The sequence below is a fragment of the Ochotona princeps genome, chromosome 9 (assembly GCF_030435755.1).
Source record: "Ochotona princeps isolate mOchPri1 chromosome 9, mOchPri1.hap1, whole genome shotgun sequence".
In the NCBI taxonomy this organism is placed as follows: Eukaryota; Metazoa; Chordata; class Mammalia; order Lagomorpha; family Ochotonidae; genus Ochotona; species Ochotona princeps.
This window is the reverse complement of record NC_080840.1, coordinates 17,972,435-17,998,356: the sequence shown is the minus strand read 5'-3', so window position 1 is coordinate 17,998,356 and position 25,922 is coordinate 17,972,435. Positions and strand designations below refer to the sequence as shown.

The 25,922-nt window shown below is 39.5% G+C and overlaps 1 protein-coding gene across 1 annotated transcript; it reads right to left on the bottom strand.

The window, feature by feature from the left end:
• Positions 1 to 214: 214 nt before the first annotated feature.
• Positions 215 to 24,731, bottom strand: TNFRSF11B (TNF receptor superfamily member 11b). The gene is made up of 5 exons (XM_004580698.3): positions 24,441 to 24,731; positions 8,311 to 8,680; positions 4,646 to 4,837; positions 3,321 to 3,545; positions 215 to 1,352 (listed from the first exon to the last, which is right to left on the bottom strand). The coding sequence occupies exons 1-5, from the start codon at positions 24,468 to 24,470 to the stop codon at positions 964 to 966; spliced, it is 1,206 nt and encodes a 401-aa protein (XP_004580755.2). The 5' UTR covers positions 24,471 to 24,731; the 3' UTR covers positions 215 to 963.
• Between the last annotated feature and the right edge of the window lie 1,191 nt (positions 24,732 to 25,922).

The following is a 25,922-nucleotide window of genomic DNA, read 5'->3' as shown; positions in this document are numbered from 1 at the left end:
AATTTTTCAATAAATTAGATCAGGGTTCTGTATCTTGAACAACTATCAGATATCCATCATGATTAAGAAAAACACAGCAATGAACTTGTGAAAGTTTAGACCTATTACCATTCTTCCCAAATAAAAGCAAGAGGAAAAGCAGTGAAAAATAATTTGAAAAGTTTAATGATATTTATACAGTAAAGCTATAAAAATCTTTTAAATAAGATACATTCAATTTTTCAGAGCATCTAATATTCAGATAATTTATATCTCATATACTTTCCAACATTAAACCATTGACTAAATAATGCATTTTCTACAAAAAGATATTACAGCTTATAGATAAAATTATATTATTAAAAAACACTCCACATAGAAAAAAAGGCAATAACTATTAGAAAATCCTACACTTTCCATTAAAAAATATATTTTATCTCTTTCATTTTTCATAATAATAAACAATATATTTTTTCTTTCTGAAATTAAGTCACACACTGCTTCTCTTTAGGAGGATAATATGTACAAATCTTTTAAGTGAATGAATATAAATAGCAATACTGTAATAGTGTTACAGATACATTAGTAACTTTTACAGAAAAAAAAAATAATGGCTTTCTAATAAAAGCCACTTGCACAGCTGAAATCTCCAAGCTATTTAAGTTACACATTCCCTTATTTAGTAAAGCACAATGGAGTCTATGTTTTGTTGTTTCCAGTTGAATTACTGCAAGCAGTAATAAAGGAAAACAGTCAGTAGATACGGGGCCAGATCTAACAGTTGAATAAACTATTTGGGATTTACTGAACTATTGAGGAGCTGCTACTTCTTTCTTCACATAGTTTCTTCGGGTGCCCTGCCCCAGAATTAGCCATTGGTGACGAGAAAGAAATCATTGTCTCCTCTCGAATGCCTGAGCAACAGTCTACTCAGCCATCAGATCTGGCCCCTTTGGCAAGGAAGAGCCCAGTGGCTAATTTCCATTATAAGCAGCTTATTTTTACAGACTGGACCTGGTTCCCTATCATCTCTAGGAACAGCTTTTGGTACAGTCTGTACATGGTGAAGCTATGCAGGAACCTGATGGTCTTCTTCAGACTCTGAGTGACGCTTTGGGGAAAGTGGTAGGTTTTCAGGTGCTTCAGTGCGTGCATGAGCCCCTTCAAGGTGTCTTGGTCTCCGTTTTTCGTTCTCCAGAGGCTGAGCAGCTTGGGGAGCTGCTCACTTGATTGACAAGCCTTCCTTGCTTTTTCAATGTCTTCTGAGCCTACCTTCTTCCCAGGCAAACTTTCCATCAAACTGCGAAGCTGATCCAAGGTAAGATTTGCGTGCCCAATGTGCCGTTGCACACTGTTTTCACAGAGATCGATATCTGTATAAAACAAGAGCCCATAAAAGAATTTATGTCATTCATATTCATCGGATCCTGTCACAAAACCAACCTGAGGCAAGACAGTCTCATGCAATTCCATTGCTTTACTTTAAGGGTAACTTTTTTGCTTTCTATTTGTGTGTTTGTTGGAGGGAGGAGAATGGAATGACACTAGTCATTTCTTGGAACAGAGATAAATATGATTTGTGCTACAGTAGGATCATATGCTATATATTCTAGGCATCCATTACAACTCTCTGAGACGCCTCTAGCTTGGAAAATTTACACTGTAAAAGTACAGATGTATCAATTTAGTTTTCTAACGAAAGTTTGAAAATGAAACTAACATTTCATAAAACGAGAAACAGAATATTCAAATGAGTTATGCATACTTCATTAGTTAAAATCTGACAGAGGCACTATTTGAAGGGTTGCTCTAACCTCTCCTTAATAAATATATACAGCACTGGAGGAGTCCTACCCAAGGAGGATATATGAAAATCCCGTAATATGAGGCCAAGGGACTAAAGGATTCCCACAGCTGAGATACTTTGGCAATGATCCTGAGAGTAAACCTAGGAGGGAGAAACTTACATTCCTGTTAATCACTTAAATCATTTTGTATCTGAACCCCCAGGCAAGTCAGTTCAATTTTCTGGGTGACATTGTCCTCATTTATAAAATAGGGAATTTGATTGTGACAGTCTTTGATTCTTCACTTTTATTTCTTTTCACTTTAAGGGGGTAATTAGGCACTCAAAGAATATTTTGACTTGCAGAACTAGAAAAAAACTTGCTCTTTGCATAAATGGAAGCATTCAGTTATGAAACACGTTAGTTTTCTGAACCTGTTCTCTGCGTTTACGTTACCATTAGTTATGTGACTTAGTACGACACTATCCTAAGCACCTCAAAGTGAAACTGTGGGCAATATCTGCCTTACAGAAATCTTGCTCATCTCTCCCTCTCTTTGCTCCCCCTTCTCTCTCTCTCTCTCTCTCTCTCTCTCTCACACACACACACACACACACACATGCACACAGTATTTCTAAAGGTAATTCCTTTTAGACCATTAAAATATGAGTACTTGGTTTTTAGTAGCCCTTTATTCCAGAAAACTCAAGTAATTTTCAGAACTTATCTCATTAATTCTCACCACATATATTTAAACAGTCATTTTTATATGGGCTATGCTGTAAGGATTAATGGAAGGATATCTGAAGACACTTAACAGCCTCCCAGACAGAACTGCCAGGTGTGTACAATAATTTTTTGGTGGAAATGAAGGAGATATCCAAAGTGGTTAAAAATTTTGCTTATTGGGCCCAGCGCAGTAGCCTAACAGCTAAAGCCCTCACCTTGAACATGCCAGGATCCCATATGGGTGCCAATTCTAATCCTGGCAGCCCCACTTTCCATCCACCTCCCTGCTTGTGGCCTGAGAAAGCAATGAAGGATGGCCCAAAGCCTTGGGACCCTGCACCCATGTGGGAAACTCAGAAGCTCCTCGCTTCAAATTGGCTCAGCTGTGACCATTGCGGCTGCTCGGGGAGTGAGTCAATGGATGGAATATCTTCCTCTCTGTTTCTCCTTCTCTATACATATCTGCCTTTCTAATAAAAGGAAAATAAATCTTTAAAAAAATTTTTTGCTGAATAAAATATGCAAGACATTAATAGAAGAGATAAAGGATCAGAAAGCAGACTCCTTGGAGTCTAGCCGTGTAGTTAAAGCATGTTTCTATTCTTTCGGAGTGTCTGGTATACTCTGACAAGAAATCAGGGAGTATAGGTGTGCTGTGACTATGTGAATTATCTCCCCATTGTCACATGATGAAGTTGTTCAATCCAACCATAACTACGCAAAGGAAGCATTTCCACACAATCAAACAAGCACCTAGTCTTGCTGCTGTTTTGTGATAAATGAGCATGTCTGATTTCTGGCTGAAATGTTGATTTGGGTTCCTACCTTGGATGATCTTCTTGACCATATCTTGGTCTTTGTTTTGATGTTTCCACAACTTGAGCAGCTGGAATGTTTGTTCTTGTGAGCTATGTCGCCGTTTTATCCTCTCTACGCTCTCCGCATTTACTTTGCTTCCAGGCAAACTGTCTACTAGAACACTGAGCCAGTTTGGTGTAAACTTTGTAGGAACAGCAAACCTGAAGAACGCCTCCTCACACAGGGTGACATCTAAAGGAAGGTGACAAAACCAAGACAAGTTAACAACTGTATCCCTTGACGTCTATTGGACAAACACCACAATGAAGCAAAAGGCAGAATATGCTATGCTACCATGAGAGTTTAAGTTAAAGTTTCCTTCTGCTGCTCTATGTGACAGAGATCAATTAGACCCGTACACTATTTGGATGAGAAGAATTAATCATTGGAATAACATATTATTTAATGCACATATGACTTATGTGTGCATCCTATTATATCTGTGTCTATCCCTTTCAGGGAAATGAACAAGAGCAAACCTGAAGGATGCTTCCTTATTCAGGATAACATCAAAGAAAAGTGCAAATCAAGATGATTTACTCAACAGCTAGATTCCTGGAAGTCTTTTTACAAACATAAAACCAAAGCAGGGGATGAAGACAGATAGGTCAATATGCACTCAGTGAAAAAATGGTCAAAGGTAAAAAGATGTCATTTCAAAAGGAGTTGCAGAGGTCCCGGTGTCTGGGAAGGCTTAGCCCTGGGGTAGGACAAATTCGATTTGTCTTTGGATTCACCAGACCTGAATTCAATCCTGGCTCTGCCATTTACTTTGCTTACAGACTTTAACCAAATGTTAGCATAAAATTTAACGCTGATAGAGTGATGCACCTGGCACAAATAAGTGTGCCCAGGATTAACTAAAAGAAGATTAAATATGCAATAAATACTGTGTTAAAGTAACAAGTCACTTCTTGCGTTACCCCTTCCATAACATTTCACCATCATTGGGGCCTCCTAGGATTTGCATTGGAACGAGGCTGGAATAAACAGCAGCTACAGGATTTAACCAGAGGGACTTTAAGAGGGGCTCTGTGCTTCTTAATTGCTAGGCAAAATGAGGGGAATCAAGTCAGGATTTAGGGAGCCATCTATGAAAAAACGAGGACTTCTTGGGATTTTTATGCTGTGACTTAACAATGGTGGCATAGAAAATGGTTTTAGCTAGCCATAAGAAAAGAAAAAAAAATGTGAGTTTAACTAATGATATGGTGGAAAGACACACAAGTTGAACTTAATGAGAAATGATACCACACAATGGTAGCAAGGCAGATGTTTTAAAATATAGTTACCTATTCCACATTTTTGAGTTGATTCACTGCTCCCAGAACATACACTGTCATGTGTCGCGTTTCCTTTCTGAGTTAGCAGAAGACCGAGTGCGGTGCAATTTGTGTGCTTTCTACAGGGGGCTTTAGAAGACATCTCATTCGAGAAGAACCCATCTGGACATCTTTTGCAAACTGTGTTTCGCTCTGGGGTTCCTATAAGAAGTATTCAGCAATTTAGCACCTTCTCCAACACATTCACAACAAATAGCCTCTTCAGACACTTTTGAAATAATTTTTACTTTTTCTTTACTGAAACTATTATGTTGTGCAAAACTTCAAGCATTTTCATGTTTCACTTCATTAAACAAAGAGAACAAAACTTCTGCATTCAACCCCTGAGGCAGTCTCCCCTCCTTGAAATACAGTGCAAGTTTGTTTTGCTGTTACCTAAAAGTGCTCACAAAATAGAAAAAGCAAGAAAAACAGGATTAATTAGTCCTGCCTCTCCTGAAGTGGCAGTAAGGCCTTGCTGTCAACCATATTCTTCACACAATTATTCCTGGAAAATCATTAAGATAACTGCTGTGTGTCTGCTGTAATACTGTTCTTCGAAATCAGTATCCGTTGAATGTTGCATCATTAAGTTCCAATCAGTTCCCACCGAAGTTCTTTCTTTTCTGAATCCTAATTGTGAAGCGATTCGTAAGTATGTTAACCTTGAGAAGTAAAAATTTACAGCATTACAATAAACTTTTGAAGGTGGTAGTAAAGTTGACTGCTAACTCCAAAGCGAAAATCTGCAATAAAGCTACATGATAAATGGAAGATAAAATACTATTTGCCTAAACTATTGAGTGAAAGAGCACAGCCGTGAAAACTTCAAGGCGGGTGATTTGGAAGATATTTTATTTCATGGTAGAAAGGTATTTGACAAATTCAGAGAAATCATTGATAGGAAAATATTAACTAAGCATCAACTAAAGACGCTACTAAGATATCTTCAAACACTTGACTTACACATGAATAGATCATACATTATGTGTGTTTGCATATGAAAATATCTCCATCTAGTGTGAGTTAGTAGAACAGATTTATATTTCAATATGCAAATGCACATTTTACAGGGGGAATTTCACCTTTATTTTGCAAGATAACAAATACAAAATGAAAAAACTTATTAAAACCTCATTTGCTAAAAATGTCAATATCCCAATTCAATGCACCTATTACCCAGACCAGAAAAAAAAAGTGTGTGTGTGGGAGTGGGGGTAGAGGAGCAAAATGGATTGGGTCTAAGTTCATCTGCCATTTCTTTTCTCTATCCGATGGTTCATCGATCCGTAAAAATGGCAAAACCACCACCTGAAATCTTTCCATATTTCCTAGATTTTACTGACATTTTCTTAGAAAAGCAAACAGAATATTTTGTAAAGTACTCTTTTACCACATCCTTCTCCTTGAACTCTACACACAAAACTGTATTACAAGTGGACATATTTGAGCAGGGATTCCCTGACATTCTTTCATTGCTAATTTATTGGGAATCACAGAACATACAGTCCAAGATCATTGTTTCCAGCTGTCCCATGTTCTGTACAGAAAGTTGTATGTCACTCTGCCGATACACACCACTGTGGCTTAGGTCTTGTCATGAGAAGGCAATATGAATCAATGATCCTTTTAGGTAAGTTAGGTTTTAGGGTTCTTCTGTAACAGAAATCCAAGAATGACAGAACTCAAGTTCATAATAAATTTTCAGGCTTCATTTAATGGTTTTTCTCAACCGGACTTCCCTCTCAATAATTGATAGAATTTTATATGAGGCAATGATTCTGCCTTATTAGTTTCAGTAGGAATATAAAAAATACAATCTACCAGGTAACATGTGAAATATTAAAATGATGAGAGGAGTTCATCTTTTAGTGAAGAATTTACCACACTTGATGTAAGTGATTTCATAGGTATTATAGATCTAACTAGCAGATAGAACAAGAATAAAATATGAAGAGGTAAGAACCCAACTTCCAAACAGCAACAACAAAATAAGGAGTAATTGAATGAATCTTAAATACCTCTTAAAGCAACATCACACAACCCTCCCTTCTTCTGCTGCTGGAAACCTCTTGTTTTTCAAGAGGAAGCACCATGTCAAATTTCAGGGAGGCAGAAATAAATAAACTTCACTGTACTGCCAGAGACAAGACAGTGCGCCTTTGTGTCTTTTGATTTCTGCTTACGTTATTCCACAAATGTTCATGTTTATATGCAAAAAAAAAACTCCTTGCTATTTCCATTTTTTAAAAAATTTCTGGTTTACAAGTTGCATAGTCCATGCTATATTGATATTTTTTGAAGTATAGGACTTACTGAACAGAATCCAATGGGTTTGCTTTCATGGACTGGGCTTCCTCTTGCACCGTGGCTTAGCATTGGGCTTTTAAGCTATCATCTCCACCAATGTCACCAATTCCTTCCTCAAATGGTCATGTTAGAGATATTTTAAGGATCTCTCATAAAATTTTCACCTCTTGTGATTGATTTTATATGATTCACTACTTAGGAAATGAAATAGGATTTAACATTTGAAGATGTTTCCATTGTATGCCCTTAAACCTAAAAGATGTGTCATTTAGTATTTTTGACATATGTGTCACATTTGAAAGCGATGTGTTAAAAACAATTAACACCTAGTCAACTGGTGCTCCCCAAACACAGGCAATTTTATCAGCCCATGTCAAGTCTGTTTTGTCTGTCACAAGGGGAAGATGTTAGCTGTTGGCATCCAGTGAGTGGGGGCCAGAGATCCTGGTAGACACTGCACAATACACACACAACAGTTGTCCACCACTTGGAATTATGCAGCTCCAGCTGTCAACATGGCTGAAGCTGAGAAATACGGCTTTATACTGAAGAATCGGAATCTATGCTGATGCCGACTCCTACCAGCTCCATGAGTGAATACTCTTAATTTTCCCAAGCCATAACAAGTTATAAGTGCCATTGAGGCTTCCAGAAAATGCAGGTTGTGGCTTTAAAATAACTACTGAATCTGAACACTACAGTGTTCAAAATGCAAAAAAGAAAGCACTTGGTTTACAGACAAAGACCCACCAACAGGTGCATTGAAGAGAGGCCTCAACAGGCTTTATCCTCCGAAGCATTCAAGTCCCAGGTCAAAGGAAAAAGAAGCTTCATTTTTAATAATCAAATGCATTTCTCCTAGCTATTCTCTTTTTTAAAAAAACATAATTAATTGTAACTGCTCATTGTTAGCACTCCAGAGCCTCATTAATACGAGCATAATTACTCCCTTGGTATCAAAAACATCAGAAAGCGCTGCAGTTTGAAGCCGCCTGTACTGTAGTAAAACATAGAGGTATATATCAACCACCAGCCGTGTGACTCAGGGTATGTTCTTTTAAAGAACAATTCATCCTGCTTTTCGTTAATTTGCTGCGTTTGAGATTTATCACTAAATTGCCCTCTAGTAGTAAAGTGTTCCTCTGAGAAGTGGTCTTTTGGAAGTCTTCCAGACACACAGGACATACCTTGCAGCTCTCCTTCCTGTTGGCAATTTTCTATTCTCTAATTTTTATCAGGACAAAGTACTTCCCCTTCACTTTCAAGGCTGTCAGACCTTGTACAAGCCTCATTGATGTTGCTGCATGCTGGAAAATGATACATACCGGCTTGTACCACTCCAAACCCAGGGGGACAGCGCCTGTGTTTCAAGCAGAACTCCACTTCGAGGTAGCGTCCTTCCTCGCATTCACACACACGGTTGTGGGTGCGATTGCATTCCTGCTTGACATGCTGCAGCTCCTTGCACACTGAGCTGCAATACAGACATTCTTCACTGGTGTGCCAACTGTCTGTGTAGTAGTGGTCCGGGCAAGGAAGACACAGAGTCTCATGCTCTGATGTACAGTGCTGTTTTAAGTAGGTGCCAGGAGGACATTTGTCACACATAAGCGGACGAGAGGTTTCTGGGTCAGAATGAAGGTATTTTGGAGGAAAGGTTTCCTGCATGGTCCACTTGACGGAGATGTCCAGGACCTAGAAGGAGAAAGGGAATAGCAGCATCTTAGCATAGGAATGGGATTTTAATCTTACCTCCTTAGTCCTAATGCCCTTCCTGTCTTCCTGCTATTGAGTTGCACCACAAGCTTAACTGCCTCCAATAGCTTAACCTCAAAGACCAAGCATGTGGACCCTACACCCCATACTAAAGTACCTAGACTTGAATCATGGCTACATTTCCAACTTCAGTTTGCGCTAACTTGAACCCTGAGAAACAGCAGTGCGACTTAAATAATTGAGTCCCTGCCACTCATATAGGAGACTGGACTGTACCCCTAGGTCTTAGTTTCAGCAGAGCATAGCCACAGCTATTGCAGTCATCTGAGGAATAGCCCTCTCTCTGACATAACAAATCAATGACAAGCAAATTTAAAAATAAAAACAAAGTGGGCAAATGATTCTAAACTTATGCATTTTGCAATAAAAATAACCACACGCTAAATAAATTACAGATTAGAACACAAATATGATACAAAAGTAAACAGATAAATGAGAGGAGAAACATAAAAATGAAGTGAGGAGATTACAATTTCTGCATGACTGGACACAGAGCCCTATTTAGGACTCGCTAAAGTCTCTGAATTTTCCCATTCTAAGACTTGATGATTCCAAATACTGAAGTAAAAATATGTTGATACTTGAAGGTGCCTGATTACATCAACAGTCTTTCTTATCATTCATCCATTCATGCAACAGACAATGCCAACTGCCCCACTAGGGGAGGAATTAAGAAGCAGGAACATGCAGACCAGAGACTTGACCCTGCCCTCATAGACTTAGAATCCTTCAGAAAGATTCAAAGAATTTTAAGAACCCATGTCTAGAAAATTAAGACTTTTTCCAAGTTAATAAGGAAACATTTCAGGGACCAGAGAGTGTTTTTGCTTCCTTGCAAAGTCAGGAAAAGTTCTGTATGGCAGGAGAAAGGATTTCGTGGGCATGGATGGTTCTCAGGAGCTGTGTCCATATGGACAGCTGCCTGGCATTCGAGATCCCAAAAGTTCTTGCAGGGAGAAGCCAAATAGTTTCACATGCTAATTACAGGAAATACATGCTCAGAAAAAAAGTTTTTTATGTGTACATGGGGTAGTTTGTTTGGCTTTTATTGTTTACTTTGGTGTAGAGATCAACACTGACTATTTTCAGGCTCTGGGGAGGTGGCAAGCCAAAACATCATAATTTTTTCCAAGTACTGTTCTTTGCAGAACATCGGAAATTTCAGAAACCCCCTGACTAAAAATGTGTGCTACACTAAGTTAACAGAATTCCATTTGGAATTGGAGATGGCAAAGACAGAGAATGTGCTTTTTCATAAGTGTTCAGACATTTTCATACAGGTAACTTGATTTTTTACAGGAGAGTGACATATATCTGACCTGGTTGCACATCAAGTGAGTCAATAAAACAAAGGAAAGGAACTGTTCCTGATTCTCTTCAGAGGAAAGAATTTTCCAAGACAGTGCTTTGATGTAAGGGACTCTGAATCATTGTCAAAGCAGAAAAAAAGTGCAACACTGAAGATACTTCTGGTCATTTCAGGATCCCCTCTTGATCTGATGGGTTCTGGATGCTCGCACCTTGGCCTGGAATCTTTTGGCTGAGTTGGAGTGGGTTCCCATGAAGAGAAAGAAATGGACAAATAGTTGGCAGCAACTTTGATTTGCCTGTGTGTTTCGGAAACAGGGTAAGTCAATAAGAATCTACGAGGCATCCACATTATACCACACAGCATAGGAGAAACTTGGCAAATCATGGTGCATGACATAGAGAGGAGCCTTGTCTTCAGGCACCTCACAGTTGGGTGAAGGGGCAGGCAGTGAGAAAAAGAGAAGAACCAAACACACATTATTATAAAGTCTGACCAATGGAGGAAAGATGATTTGATGTAATTCTACTCAAGGGTGATTGGACTATTTATTGTGGACATCTTTCAAAGCTCCTTGACTGAATTAACCCCACATCTCTAATATCCTTAATGCTTTTCTTACAGAAGTTGTTAAGACACTTAACAGCAATGAGAAAAACTTTTTTCCCCTCTGGCTTTTAACTTTAGATTTCCTGGAAAGCCACTTTTGAGGGTTCTATCTGCTTTCAAGAAGTCTGACTCAGACATCCAGGAGGAGTCCTCTGTCTTGAATGCTACTGTTAAGTGAGTCCCATCTTGGTAGCTTGCACTCCTTAAAGACTCCTCTAGAGCCCTGCTCTCATTTGGTGCACCTTCAACAAGACTCAGGGGCGCTCGTTTATTCAACAGTACTGACTCTTTCATTCGGGAGAAATGAGGATGGGATCGGAAGACCCAAGGGAGTAGTACCCATATTTATAAGAAGGAGCCTCACAGATACAGACATATTTTGCAAAAAAAAATACTGATGCAAATTATACTTTTCTAGTTTATTAAACATGAAATTTGTTGTTTGTAAATGAGTTGCCCTTGATTTAAAATACTGAGACATTTGGATGAAAGAACTCCACATAGAAAAATAATTATGGATGACTTAAGGATTATCTAGTGAGGATAATTTCCAAGGTCCCATATGGATTTACATGCAATTTCTAAAAATCAGAAAGCTTTCTGAAGCTATGGACTTATTTTCAACAAATAAGAGGCCTCTATGTTTTATTTGAAAATTTTCCACTTTGGTAGAAGACAGAACTCCGTGTGGCCAAAATTGGATGCTTAGGTCTCAATTTTTGGTTAGCCCCAATTCCCACGTAGAATTTCTGGAATCAGTTACTGGACAGAGGATGAACAGCATGAACAGAAAACTTTTTCTAAGCCAATATTCTTGTGTTCTTTTTCCTTTTCTGGAGAAACATTGAAACATTTGCCATATTTTATAGCATTTAGTATCAGCTATTGGTTCTTTGATGTAGCTGATATTTAAAACCTATCATGGCTTTTAAAGTGAATTTCCATATGATATTTAAGTCCCCAAATAGTCACTGAAAAACATTAAACACTGTCTACAGAAGCATAAAATGCTTTCGACAGAGGAAGGCACTTTGTGTGTGTGTGTGTATGTGTGTGTGTGTGTGTGTGTGTATGTGTATGCTTAACTTTAAAGAGAAATTAATTAGACTTGCCCTTGTAGCCCTTGTATTTTTACTGTCACTTTCTACCATTATCTCAAGATTTTTCCCTTAAGTCCCCATGCCTTGCTTACTGGGAGGACAGGAGAAGTTCCACCTATACCATATTCTCGCTTTGCTCATTTTCCATTCTTAATGTTGAGAACTGTACAATATTTTTTTTAATTCCAGGTGTATTTACCTTTTCTCACCTGCCAACTGCAGATGATCGTAGTAGGTAAAGATCATGATGACCTGAATATGTTTCTCTCTAATGCCTTTTGCTGTTCCACCATACCACCTTTTGAAATGATGGCTAACTTAGCCAGTAAACTTAGAACCAAATGTCTTGCTCTAATTCCCTGCGTACCTCTCATGCAACCTTGTTTTATTTTTGAGAAATTCCTTTATACAGAAATATCCCTTCCCAATCTCCAATTCTTAGGTTTACCCATTTATTCCATTCCATCTGTAAAATCACTTGATGTTAGTTACTTCTTCTCTCTAGCACACCAGTGGAGCATATGCTTTAAAAAGAAAGTCAGTTGAATGTATATTTTTGAATCGTAGTTGTACTTATAGCTACAATTAGGCAATTCAATTGAATGTTATGTAATCAAACAAACACGGGTGTAGAAAAATGAATTATTTTACCACAAAATCTATATTCTCAGAATACCTTGATAAAGATAAAACCTTCCTCCTCAAAAAAAAAAAAAACCACAACAAAAAACAACTATCCATAAAACTTAGAGAACATGTAACAAGAGTAAAACAGAATGTGGAAAACGTCTAAGAAGATAATAGCGTTGATCATCTTCATAAGTGCATTTAATCTTCAGAATTAAATTGATGCAATGAGTTAAGCCATCACTTGTGCTGTCAGCATCCACTTTCAGAGCACCATTCTAAGAGATGCCTACACAGATATCCTGTTTCCATTTAGTGCACCTGGCAAGGCAGTGGAAGATGGCCCAAGTGCCTGAGCCCTTGCCACCAACAGTCCTTGCTGCCTGGCCAAGACCAGACTATTGCAGCCATATGAGGAATGAACCATTAGATGGAAAATTCTCTCTCACACATTCTCTCTCTCTCTCTCTCTCTCTCTCTCTCTCTCTCTCTCTCTCTCTCTCTCTGTTGCTCTGTCTCTCTAATAAGCAAAATGAACAAATCTTAAAAAAAAAACCTGAATGGTAGGGCTGGCATTTGTATTAGAGGGGGTAAAGAATCCATTTGTGATGCCAGCATGTCATACAGGCACTGGTATGAATCCCAACTGCTCTGTATTAAATCCAGCTCCCTGCTAATGGCATAGGAAAGAAATAGAAGCTAATACAAGTGTGTGAACCTCTGTATCCACATTATACACCCAGAAGAAGCTCCTGGATTCTGGATCCTGGATTCTGGATTCTGGATCCTGGCTCGTGTCTTCTGTCTGGCCCCACACTGGCCACTGCGGCACTTTGGGGAGTAAGCCAACAGAAGGAATACATTTATTTCTTTCTCCCTCTATGTAGTTCTGTCTTTCACGTAAATAAATGAAATTGTTAAATGCTGACTAAATGGGAATTTGTAAAAAGACTTTGTAAAAAACATAACATGAGGTTCTATTTATCAGATATGGAGTCCAAGAATCTTGACCATATTGCAAAATATGGACGAACTGATATTTATTTAATGTTTCAAGTCAAATAAAATATTCAAGTCAAAATAAGACATGTGTATGTATTTTGATATTGAACTATCTATATAGCTTTATGCTGCTAATAACCAACTTAGTCACCTGTTGGTCCCCACACTATATAAATTTCTAAGGAGTATTTCTACCTTTAGGACATAATGTATTAGACCTACTTCACAACAGTGGTTTAAAATTTATATAATTTTGGCTTGTTCCTTCTATGTTTTACCACCAATTTTCTCATTAATTCTCTGTTCCCTAAAGAAAATGAGTCTTAGGATGATAAATTTGTCCATTTTGTACTAGATAGTACAAGCAGAATTCAATCCTAGATCATGTGGCATGTAAGATGATTAATGTTTGTCAAATCCCTTATTATCAGAAAATGTTTATTCATATATTATCATCCTGATGCTAGTCCAAAAATAAGTGATTATTTTTTCATTCAGGTTCAAAGGCATATATTTAGGTGGTCACCAACATGGATAGGGATCCAGAAGTCCAGCTGAATTCATTATGCCTTTTCTTGCCTCTTGCTAAGATTAGCTCTTCTACAGAGATACTAAGCTGAAAATTCTCACATAGTGATTTGACTTGATTCCTCCACTGGTGTATGTGTCTTCCTAGAGGACAAAATACATTTCCTCCAGTGAGTTTATTCTTACATTACGCAATGTAACCAGTCGCATAGTACTGGGCTTGCTCTCTGGTATGCAGAACCATGAATGAACTAGTGGGTTTCCAGTTATGGAAGATTCATTAAAGGCAACCCACACAAAGCCTGAAATAACCACTTGGTTTGGGAGTTCCTTTTGTAATTCTTCGTCATGATCTTTGCCACAGAAGAAACTATTTGAGGACTATCCAGAGTTAGCTAAACTTCTGGTCAGTTTGGAAACAATGTCATTTTATAGCTCATCTTACCCATGAAAGAAAGCATCCTGGCTATATATCACACTGAATTTCCTCAATTTTTAGTAGAGTAAAAAATAATGACTATTAGATAAATAAATTAGCTTATCTGAAGTTAAAAGTTTTTCGGTGCCCAGTGCAGTAGCCAGTGTCTAAAGTCCTTGCCTTACATGTACCTGGAATCTCATATGGGCACAGGTTCATGTCCCAGCGACCCTGCTTCCCATTCAGCTCCCTGCTTGTGGCCTGGGAAAGCAGTTGAGGATGGTACAAAGCTTTGGGACCCTGCTTCCACCCATGTGGGAGACCCAGAAGAAGCTCCTGGCTCCTTGCTTCAGATCAGCTCAGTTCCGGTCATTGTGACCACTTGGGGAGTGAATCAGTGGACGGAAGATCTTCCTCTCTGCCTCTCCTCCTCTCCTCCTCTCTGCATATCTGACTTTCTAATAAGAATAAATAAATCTTTTAAAAAGAAGTCTAATGTATCTTATCTCCTTTTCCCAATCCTTAAGTAATCATTTTATATACTCATTTGACAAACGCTGAAATAATTTCTATGCTCTGAAAATATGGCTAGGTGATGAAGTAAAAATAGTGAACACTCATCCAAAAGCTTACCACGACGTAAAACACTCTCAAGCCAATCACTGTAAAGCAACTGGAGCAAAAGGAAGGACAAACAAGATAAAGGATGGACTCAATAGAAAAACAGGCCAGAGATTATGAGGGTCATCAGTAAGAGAGAAGAGGAAGGGCAAGCAATGATGCATTGGCTGACTGCAGTCGTGGAAGCAGCTGCGGCGGATGCCCACTAGGTATGTGGTAACGCCATGAACGACTGACAGCAGACAGTAATGAACAAGAATTGGTTTAGCGGGTAAGCACCGTCCATCTATGAAACGGAAATGCTGACATTTTGCAGGTAATGGGAAGCATACATTAAGAATTTAGTATAGAAACACAGCTGAATACACAGCTTCCAAATATATAAATATGTAAGCAGCTGTAGATGAAAAGAGTGTAGCTAGTCTTATTCAAGAAAACAGTTTACAAGAGCAAAAAGGATAAAAAGCATTAACTTTGGAGACTTACAGATATCTGTGCAATGAGATAAAAAAAGATTAAAAATCAAGAGTTTGAGAATTTCGAGAAAGATGCTAAATGGATAATGAATATTAAGTTAGGAAAAGCATTCAGCTTGAATGTCCAATGAATGTACATTGACGCACTCGTTAACCCTGGGTTAAGATATATGCATGTCAGGGTTTCAAACACAGCTCCCACAACTAGCTAGGTAACGCTGACCACCATCTCACCCGTAAAATGAGAATAAGCTGGTTTTACCAGTCTCTGTATAACTATCATAATGCAAATCAGTACAAAGATACAGATAAACTTACTAAAAAAACAAGCTTCCTGGCAAGTCTGAGACATTTTTACATGTGTTACTTACATCAGGCAAAGGAAATGAAGGATGCTTTGCATCACACCCATTGCAAGACATTTTGATGTTCCTTATTTACTCCTATGAAACACCCCTAAAATGTGCCATAAGCTGATTATATCCCCTAATCTTCATAATAGGCAGAATTAATACTTCTGACTTGTTCATGAAATTAGTTTCAACGTTTTCTTCACTGCTACCATTTTATTTTTAGTCCAGGTCAAATGATTGGAGGTAGCTCCAATGGCTTTGTTTTGAAGAATAAGGTTTCTAAAAAAATGTTGCCATTAAAGCTTTAGCACATAACAAGTACTCAATACATCTGATTTCATTGTACGTAACTGAACAGAGATACGGAATACCTACTGTGTAATTATAGCAATTTGGGGTTATAAAGACACAGATAAATACCCATCATATAATGGATACATTTGTAAAGACAGGTACAAAGCTTACAGGTTTTTCATCTGTAAAATGATAATGATGACAGAAATTGCCTAAAAGATGATACCTTTAAAAGCACCTTTCATCTTAAATGGCATTTCGTATGTACATTTGTACTTAGCTTCCATTTTAAATGTGAGCACGTGAAAATACCTGGAAATTCATTTGGGAGGTTTAGCTACCACTGCTTGTTCTCCAGCTGAGGGTCTCACCTGTTTGGTAACTGTAACAACAGCCAGCCATTTGGCTGACTTTTGTCCGTAGGTCAGGAAGTAAGTTCAAATGAATCCAATCCATTTATGTCTGTGCAGAACTGACTTGCTGCTGACAGCTTTTCAGGGTTAACCAGGGAATAGAAACACAGAGACATGCTAAATTTCCCAAGTTATTTGGTAAATAATAGTAGTGTAATATATCATACATCTAACATGCAACAGCTTCTAATAAGCCCTCTCTTCACCTGCTATTATCATCCATCCCCTTCAAACACTTCTAAGAATGTGTGATTGTCCTCATTTTGTTGCTGAAGAAAATGGAACTCACTGGTTGACTTTTTAAGGACCACAGTGCCAGTCCACATTCAGAATGAATCCTACCAATCTGCTCTATAGGTAACTCTGATTTTTTCCTTAGGGTATTTATAATCTTTTGAAAGAGACAGACATATACATATGCTACACTAGCAGGTCTAGATTTGAGTCCTGCCTCTGCCCTCCATTCCAGTGCCTTGCTGCTATACATCCTGGGAGGTTCCAGGTGAGAGCTAACGTGGTGGACACCTTGACACCCACAGGGACCTTTGTATTGAGTCCCTGCCTGTGATGGATATTTAAGAACTAGTGAACCAGCAGATGGAAGAGTTCTCTGTCTTTGTTCTTCTGCCTTTTAAATGAAAATAAATGAATAAAAATCATTAAAAATTTTTAATGGAAAAATGAAGTAAAAGACATGTTTATTTTGTTGCAAACATATAGAAAACCATGCATATTTTTCATTATATGTAAATTCAAAAAGTTTTTAAACAACCCCTCATATAGTCCCACAACGTTTCTACATGATGAGAGAACAGCTGAGAAAAAGCACCGATAGCCCATCCTCCCATAAACACAACTCCTGCTTCCTACTGCACATTTATTTTAGCACATTCCAGTTGATTATTTTTTGCCTTTTTACTGCACATTAAAAGAAGAGACAAGAAACAGAGTGTGGGAGCAGAGGTCTCCTGTCTATCAGCTTTTGTATTACTCAAATGCAGCTTTTAATCGTCATGCCAAGCTACCCATTATCATGCTTATTAGGCCTGAAGGTTTGACATTTATTCCAAAGAGCAGTGTGCAGTTTCAAGCACTTCTTTGTGAATGCAAATTCAAAGAAAATTCTGCTCAATGAGTCTAAGGAGATTGCAAGTGACCATAATTATAACTCTTCAGTAAATCCCAAGAGAATGTCTTGGACCTGGCTTTAACTAAATGGAATATGAAAAATATGCACATTAATAACTTCTATGCATATGAGCTAAAGACAACAAGGATGAATCAGGATTAGAAAATATTTTTTGACTGAAAAGAACAAACTGGGATACTAAATATATCTAAAGGTAATACCTAAATGGAAGTCACATTTCCAAAGCTGCTTCCACTTGCCATCTCAATGACTCAAATAGAACTTTTTATAGAGGAATCAATGGGGCAGAAGGAACTTGGACAACTGCAGCAAACAGATGATATTAAGATGCTGTTGGAGTGTTATTTTCATTTTTTTTGGTGCTTATTTGTTTTTGAAAGTCAGACAAAGAAAGACAGTGAAAGACACACAGAGAGGGATTGTCCATCCCCTGGTTCACTCCCTAAACACCTGCACCCAGCCAGCAGCAGAAACCCAGATTCAATTTAGATTTCCCATGTGGGTAGCAGGCACCCAAGGGTTGAGCCATTTCCCACTGCCTCCTAGAGTGCATATTAGCAAGAATCTGGAATTGGAAGAGGAGCCAAGACTTGAACTCAATCCCAAGGGGGTCTTAACCACTACAGCAAAACATTATTCAGCCAGAGTGCTTATTTTTTTTTTCAAGATTTACTTATGTACTTAAAAAGGAAGAGTTATAGAGGGACAGGAGAGACGAAAATAGAAAAGACAAAGAGAAAGAGAGAGGGATTTTCCAGCCACTGTTTCACTCCTCAAATGATGGTCAATGGCCACTGTTAGCCCAGACTGAAGCCAGTAGCCAGGAAATTTTTCTGGGTTTCTCACATGGGTGACTTTCATATGCACAAGCATGGTGCTGGATCAGAAGTGAAGCAGCTTGGACATAAACCAGCACTCATATGGGATTCTGGGTCAGACAGCAGCTCAACTCACTATGCCACAACACTGGCCCTTGGAGTAATATTTTTATAGATTAAACAACAATAGTGAAAGCAAGAACAAAATAAAGACAAAAACAGAGAAGAATTTTTTTAATGAACAAAATTTGGGGATGAAAAGCATTTTTAAGTAGAAAGGACAAAGGAATTGAGTGTGTGCGATCAAAGACCAGAGAAGAAATTGAATTTACCAAAGATAATCAAAGAGCTAAGATGAATCACAGTCTTATTTTAAATCTAAATTCACCTTGACACCAATTTTTCTATTTTATAGTTAATCATTGAGTCATTTACAGACTAAGAGGTAAATTTTTTAAATTCACATAAGAACGTGATAAATCCAAACCATTCATAGAACATCAATATTTTGGAAGGGGTTCAGGAACGTCACATTATTTCCTCAGGCAACCTCTATCCGTTAATAATCAGACTGATTCAGGTGCTTTTGAGAAATCAGTGTGAAATTCACTCTGTCCAGACACCTGGGATTTGTGACAGCATGAGGTTGGGAGAGACCACTTTTGTGTCTGTAGAAGGTTTTCGCCTCAGAACAGTTGACTTGAGGGAGCCAGTCAAATGTGACAAGAGTGGCTACCACACAGCATCTTACCTAAGATGTTTAATGCTATTTTTAATCTCTTACAACTGTCTAAGAGAATTCTTTTTTCAGACTTTCTATGTGAGTTACTCCAAAATATTCTGTGGTAGTGAGTTCCAAAAGCTAATTACATGTCACATAAAAATACTGTCCGTGTATCTATTTCAAGTCGCCATACTTCACTCTTTCTTCTTTCTTGGATAGTTTACAGATGTTGCTAGGATTTCCGATTCACTAGTTCCTGCTATTATGGGTTGCTAAGTTTTACTTTGACTTTTGTTTTCTTTTCTAACCATGGCTGCTGCTGCCATTCAGATTTACATTCTGTTCACCATCTATCAATACCAGAAATGAACTCCGAGGGTGGCCTCACTCCTCCTTTCCAATCCTGTGAAATCATCTTTCTCTCTGGCTCTAAAAAGGAGTCTTTTCTAGGCCATGACCCAGATTTTTATCTCCAGTCCAGAATTCTCATGTGCAGTGAAACTGTCTGGAAATAAACATCTACTGGGCAACTATATTAGAATATTTTACAAATGTATGCAATTTATCAAACCAAAAATGAAGCATGTGATGTCTAATCCTAGTGGCCAGCACACAATCCAACCAGAGGGCAAGGTCAGGAATGTGGGCCTTCAGATCTTAGATTGTACTTCCACAGATCTATATCTGAATCTTACTCATTTTAATGGCTTCCTTAAGAATGAAATTTCATGAAATATTGCTGTGAAACTTAACAGTGGAAAAGTGGTGAAAAATATTTTTGTGTTAGTCATGTATATATATAGAGAGAGGGGGTAATTCTGTTGAAACATCTATGAAATTACTAACAGTTTATAATATCCTAGCAAATTCAACCCAGTATGTGCAAAGTCTTGTACCTTTAAGACCTGGGTCTACAAATGAGTAAAATGAAGTGACGTTATCCTGTAGGAAAAACTTCTAGAATTTTTAGGAACATTTCTATTGTCATTATGGCTATTGCTGCTTGATACCCTCAATAATCAAAAACAATCCCATATTCCACAACATTCACATATCCTATTTGACAATTGATGCAAGTGAAAAAAAAAAAACATTCTGGGAAAGCAGCAGAAAATGGTTCAAGTCCTTAGGTCCCTGCACCTATGTGGTAAGACAGGGGGCAAGAAAGAGAGAAATATCTTCCATTTTCTGATTTACTCCAGATATCCCTAGGGGCTGGAACTGGTTCAGACTGAAGCCAGGAGCCCAGGTCTCTAACATGTGTATCAGGGACATAAGCACTTAGATCATCTTCTGCTGCCTCCCTGAAAACATTGGCAGGAAGCTGGGAGCCAGATTGGAAGGGGAGTAAGCAGCAACCAACCATATATGACATGCTAGTGCTTCACCAACCACAGCATGGTCTCTTCCACACATTGTTTGAAGTACCCTCCTTTATGTCATTTGAGTACCAGAAGAAGATAAAAAGGTTGTTAGGGCCTGGTCCAGTGGCTCAACTAGCTAATCCTCCACCTGGCACCTCCAGTATCCATATTGGCCCTGGTGTGTGTTCCAGCTGTTCCATTTCCCATCCAGATCCCTGTTTGTGGCTTAGAAAAGCAGCCAAGAATGGCTCAAAGCCTTGGAATCCTGTACATCCATGACAGAACCTAGAAGAGGCTCCAGGCATCAGATCAGGTCAGCTCTGGCCTTTGCAGCCATTTGGGGAGTGAACCGGTGGATGGAAGATCTTTCTGTCTCTCCCTCTCTCTGTAAATCTGTCTTCCCAATAAAAATACATAAATATTTTTAACAATAATAAAAACGAAGTACAATTAAAAAAAACAGCTTAAAATTAGAAACTCTGCCACAGGTTGCTAGGCAACACAGGCCCGATAGGCCACCGTCAGGGGTTGAGACTATCTGAGACCTATAATAGATCTCCCAGAAACTTCAGAATATTCATTCTGCGAAAAACGAAGGCTAAGCAAAAACACAAAGTCACCATGACGGACAGAGGAAGGAAACCAAAACGCATGACAAAAATCAGATGCTCTGGAGGACAGCCTCCTCCAGCATGGCAGTTGTCCTGGGAAAAGTTCCCCTTTTCTCCACACTCACAAATTTCCTCCACCCCAATTCCTGGTATCTGCACATCACTTAGAGCTTCATTCAAAAACTCTGTGGAGGTTCTGGCTCTGCATAAGGAGGATTTTCAGCCAGTTATGACCAGGTGTAGTGTATAGGCAAGCACGTTTCCAGAGTATTGGGTCATTCATGGGCAACGATGAAAGAAATATCTTGGTGTTCTTACTCTTACCCCTTGCAGGACAAGCCTCTCTGTATTAACAATCATTAGCATCCCAGGAATGCTCATGACTGGCATTCACACTGAGGATGATATTTGCCAACCTTTTCTCTGCTTACCTAACAGCCTATCCCCAGCTCTCTCACAAGGAACTAGAATTTGGTGTGTCCATGCTGCTTTGCCATGTCTTTCTTTTTGGATCCAGGACATCTTAGTTATGTCTCCAACAACAAGATACATTACCCTTTCTTTAATGTTCCAGTAAAGTGTCAACGCTTCCTTACATGAATAGCATGCATTTAGTTTTACCTAACTCACTTATCCATAATTTGGTGTGACCTTCCATAGTGCCCAAAGCCAGTGCTTATTTGAAGCAAGAACTTTACAGGGTAGTCTTGGATATACATAAATCATTACTGCCATTTAATAGGAAAAAAAACCTAAAACTCGAGAGAGAAATAACTGGATCATTTTCATCTCACAGGTAAGTGGTAACACTGGAATTTAAATTTTGGTCCAGTCAATAACCGATATTGCTGCAACTTCCCTTAATAAGTCTTGGAGAGTTGCATATTTTATATTCCTAAGTCATCCAGTACTTTCTGATTTGTAACTAATCATATATGCAACTACTTGACCAACATCTGCCTTCTCCAGTGGACTGCGGGGACCATGGGACAGAAACAGTGTGTTTCACTCTGTTCATGATGCCTATTGGCATCCCTGACCCACAGAATCCACTATATTAATGTTTCCTACTTTCTGGACTGCACTTCAGTGTCTTCAAAAGGAACCCAAATTCTTCATGTGTAACGATGAAGTTTTCATTTCCAATCATTTTTAAGGGAAGCTGTAAAAATTAAAGTCAAGGAAAGTAAAATCACTCATTTACAGTATTTATAATGCCTGAACACATATGAAGGCTTCTCTTCTGATGACGCTCTGTCACTTAACCATGTACTCATATTTGTATACAGAGTATAGTAAATATACATATACATATATATCCTTTTAAATATTTATGTATTTATTCAAAAGACAAAGTTACAGATAGACAGAGAGAGTGCTTCCATCCTCCAGTTCATCTCCCAAATGGCTACATTGGCTGTACATGGGCCACATCAAATCCAGTAACAAGGAACTTCCTCTGAATCTCCCATATGGATACAGGGCTCAAGGAATTGGCCTTATTTTATTGCTTTTCCTGGTTCTTTAGCAGGGTGCTGGGTCAGAAGTGGAGCATCCAGGACTCAAATCAGTGGCCATATGGGATGCTGACTATCACAGGAGGGGTTGAACCAATTGCACCACAGGACCAGCCCCACACTATTATTCATGGGCATTTATTAGAAGCAAGTTATTTGGTATAAATCCTGAGATTATAGTCATTGATACTATGTTTAATATTTATTAAACCTTTGACAAAGTAAAAATCATGGGAAGAATAAAAGTTTCGCTGTGTTAATAGCAGAATTACCGACACAGGCAAAAAATAGAATGGATAAATCCAATGTGATATATCCATGCAGTAGAATACTATACAGCAATGAAAACAGGAGAACTAATTTTACTTCCAACAATACAAATGAATCTCAGAATAGAACCTGGAGTGAAAGAAGCTGGACACAAATGAGCATAAGAAGTCCATTTACATAAAATTCAGTACAAGCCCAGTTCTCATAAGATGCTCAATTCAGAACACTGATTATTCTATCTAGGAACTTACTATGGCATGAAGTGGGCACAGGGTGCCTCTAGGTCACTGGTGATGTGTGTCTGGCTTTATGAGCATCTTACAAGTACTAGCGTAATCACCTTCACTAGACCCTAATGGCCCCTGCGATTCTGTGTGTCATGTTTAATAAAGATTCACTGCTTGAAAAGTTCTCTATACATATTGGTAGAGTTATCAATCTGTCTAATTAACAAAGTTGTGTGTGAATTCTGTCCACCACCTCTTCCTTAGTGAGTTTGTTCTCAAGTTGGCTATTCACACTTTTGTATCCCAAGACCTACTGGACAGCTACCTGGCCGTCCATTCACTATCATTGTGGCTGCAGCTTGGAAAGCAAACATGTATTCCAGCACATCCAGAACACACATGTAGTTTAAAACTAGATTTTCCCACCTCACATGCATTTCTGAGATAATCCACATTCCAGTGAAACAAAGGAAGTAAGTCATTGGTGATTGAATAATCTACAAACAAGTATCATTAACCCGATTGACTAAAAGCCTACAATAAAAGAAGAAAGGCTGAATTACAGAGTCCTTTCTTTTTCCTAACAGCTTCAGAACAATTTTAGCCTTAAACAGTGCTGCTGAGTTTCAATTACTTAACTATGTTTTAGAGCACAATTAAAATTATTCCATGGACATTTTCCACATTTTTGCTTAAGATGAGCAATGAGATATTCCATTAAAATATTAACTTGCACAGTTAAGAAACGGAAAGAGAAACTTTTCTCTGGCGCCAATTATTCAAAATCTCGCCTTCAGCTTGCATAGTAAAACAGCGTATCTCTTCCTATTCACGCATTCTGGCTCTAAAAGTTTTTAAAAGATTTCCATCTCCTAATTTGCCAAAGGGCAACTTCATTGCAAGTAAGAGTATCAATAAAATATTATCCAAATTCAATCGATACCAGGATGGATTACAGAAGACCTGAATAGTCTGAGGTTAAGAAACAGCAAATAAAATGGAGAGAGAGAAAAAAAAAAAATCTGAGTCTTCTAGTCCACTCCATAACCTCAGCAGGAGCCTAGTTGCCTAAAGGGGAAGCACAGAGTGGGGAAAAAAAAAAAGAGGTTTCTTGTTTCAACCAGACTCCAAAGTTGGCAATTGGAGCCCTCTCCCCTCATCCATCCGCGAGAAGGTCCGGGGACCAGATGGCGGCAGCTTCCCTGCGCCCAGGCCCCAGCAACCGCGCGTCCCCGGGCCGGGACTCACCAGGAGCGCGCAGCACAGCAACTTGTTCATTGTGGTCCGGGGGAAACCTCAGGCGCTCGGGCGGCGGCAGCAGCGGCGAGGCGAGCGCGAGGTGCGTCTGTGCAGCTCGTGCACTGGTCACGTTATATATAGCATCGAGCCAACAGGAAGTATGGCCTGCCTTTGATCCGTCATGTTTCTTCCTTGGTCCAAACTTGGCACGGTTCCTTTTTAGGAAACTCCGGCGGGAGCTGGGGGAGGGGTTGGGGGCGTGCGGCAAGTTCTTTTTAACGCTTTGCCAACCAAGGTGGAAAGATTCCTCAGGAGAGGGGAGGGCGTGGAGGGGCGGGGATGTCTGGTCCTCGGGAGGTCCGGGGCGGCGGGGGTGGAGGGGAGTCACGGGGCTGAGGGACAAACAAGGCGGCCGCTGTATCCGCGCGGCTGGCTCTGAGGTTTCCCAGCCTCTTCCCGCCAGGGGCCGGCCTCCTGGCAGCTGCCAGTGGAGGGGAACAGGGCTGGGCACACGCTGGGGAGCTGCTGGACTGTGTCTCCTCCACCCTGAGCGTCGGATTCGGCCAAGATCCTGACGCAGCTGGAATATGTCCCAGACGCCTTGTGCCCTGGCTGGGGGAAAGTTGTGAGTTTCCGCCTGGTTCCGCCGTCTGACCTCTTTGTGGGTTCTGAGAACCCAATTAACAAGGCCTCCCTTGGATGCGCAGCCTTTGTCTGCATGCATTGATGGGGAGTTTGCAGTCATAAATCATTAGGGTTCCAGGCCTGGCAAAAGGAACTCCTCTGAGTCATGTGATTGGTTCTACAGCCTGTACTTTTCCCCCTTCACTTTTCCTTGTCCGAAGTTGTCAGCCTGAGAGAAGCTGCAGAATAGCCAAGTACTGGTGAGGAAAATCCATGTGGGCCATTGACTTCTTGGCCAAGCGGTCAACATCAAAGGGCTGAAACCAGGGGTGGGGAATCTGGCAGGGTTCATGTCACCTGACACTGGTCCTTTGTCCTGCCCGCAAATAAAACAGGCATAGTTGTGGATGCGGACGCTGATGCACGATGGAGGTTATGGCAGTCTATTTGGTACTATCGCAGAGCAAGGAGAACAGAGCAATCTGGAACTACCCCTGCAGACAATGACAGCAAAAATTTGGGTGAATGGAGACTTGAGGTCAACTACTTCAGCCAATGGGCATTGCATCAGCCTTGGATCTGTGAAATCCACAGCATTGCAGATCTGTCCAGACAGCTTGATCGGAACCCTCCAAACATGCACTATAGTGGGACACTGGGTTGTGTGGGGTGGCTGTTCCCCATCCATGGGTGCTGGGACATTTGGGAGGCTGGGTGTGGCTTCCCCCTTTTTCTCCCCCCCCCCCCCCGAGACAAGAAGAAATGGAGAAATGGGAAGCAATAATTTCACCTACTTTTCCCTGATCTTTGATCCATTCCCACCCTGGTCAACCTTGTAATTACCACCAAATAAATAAAAATAAATAA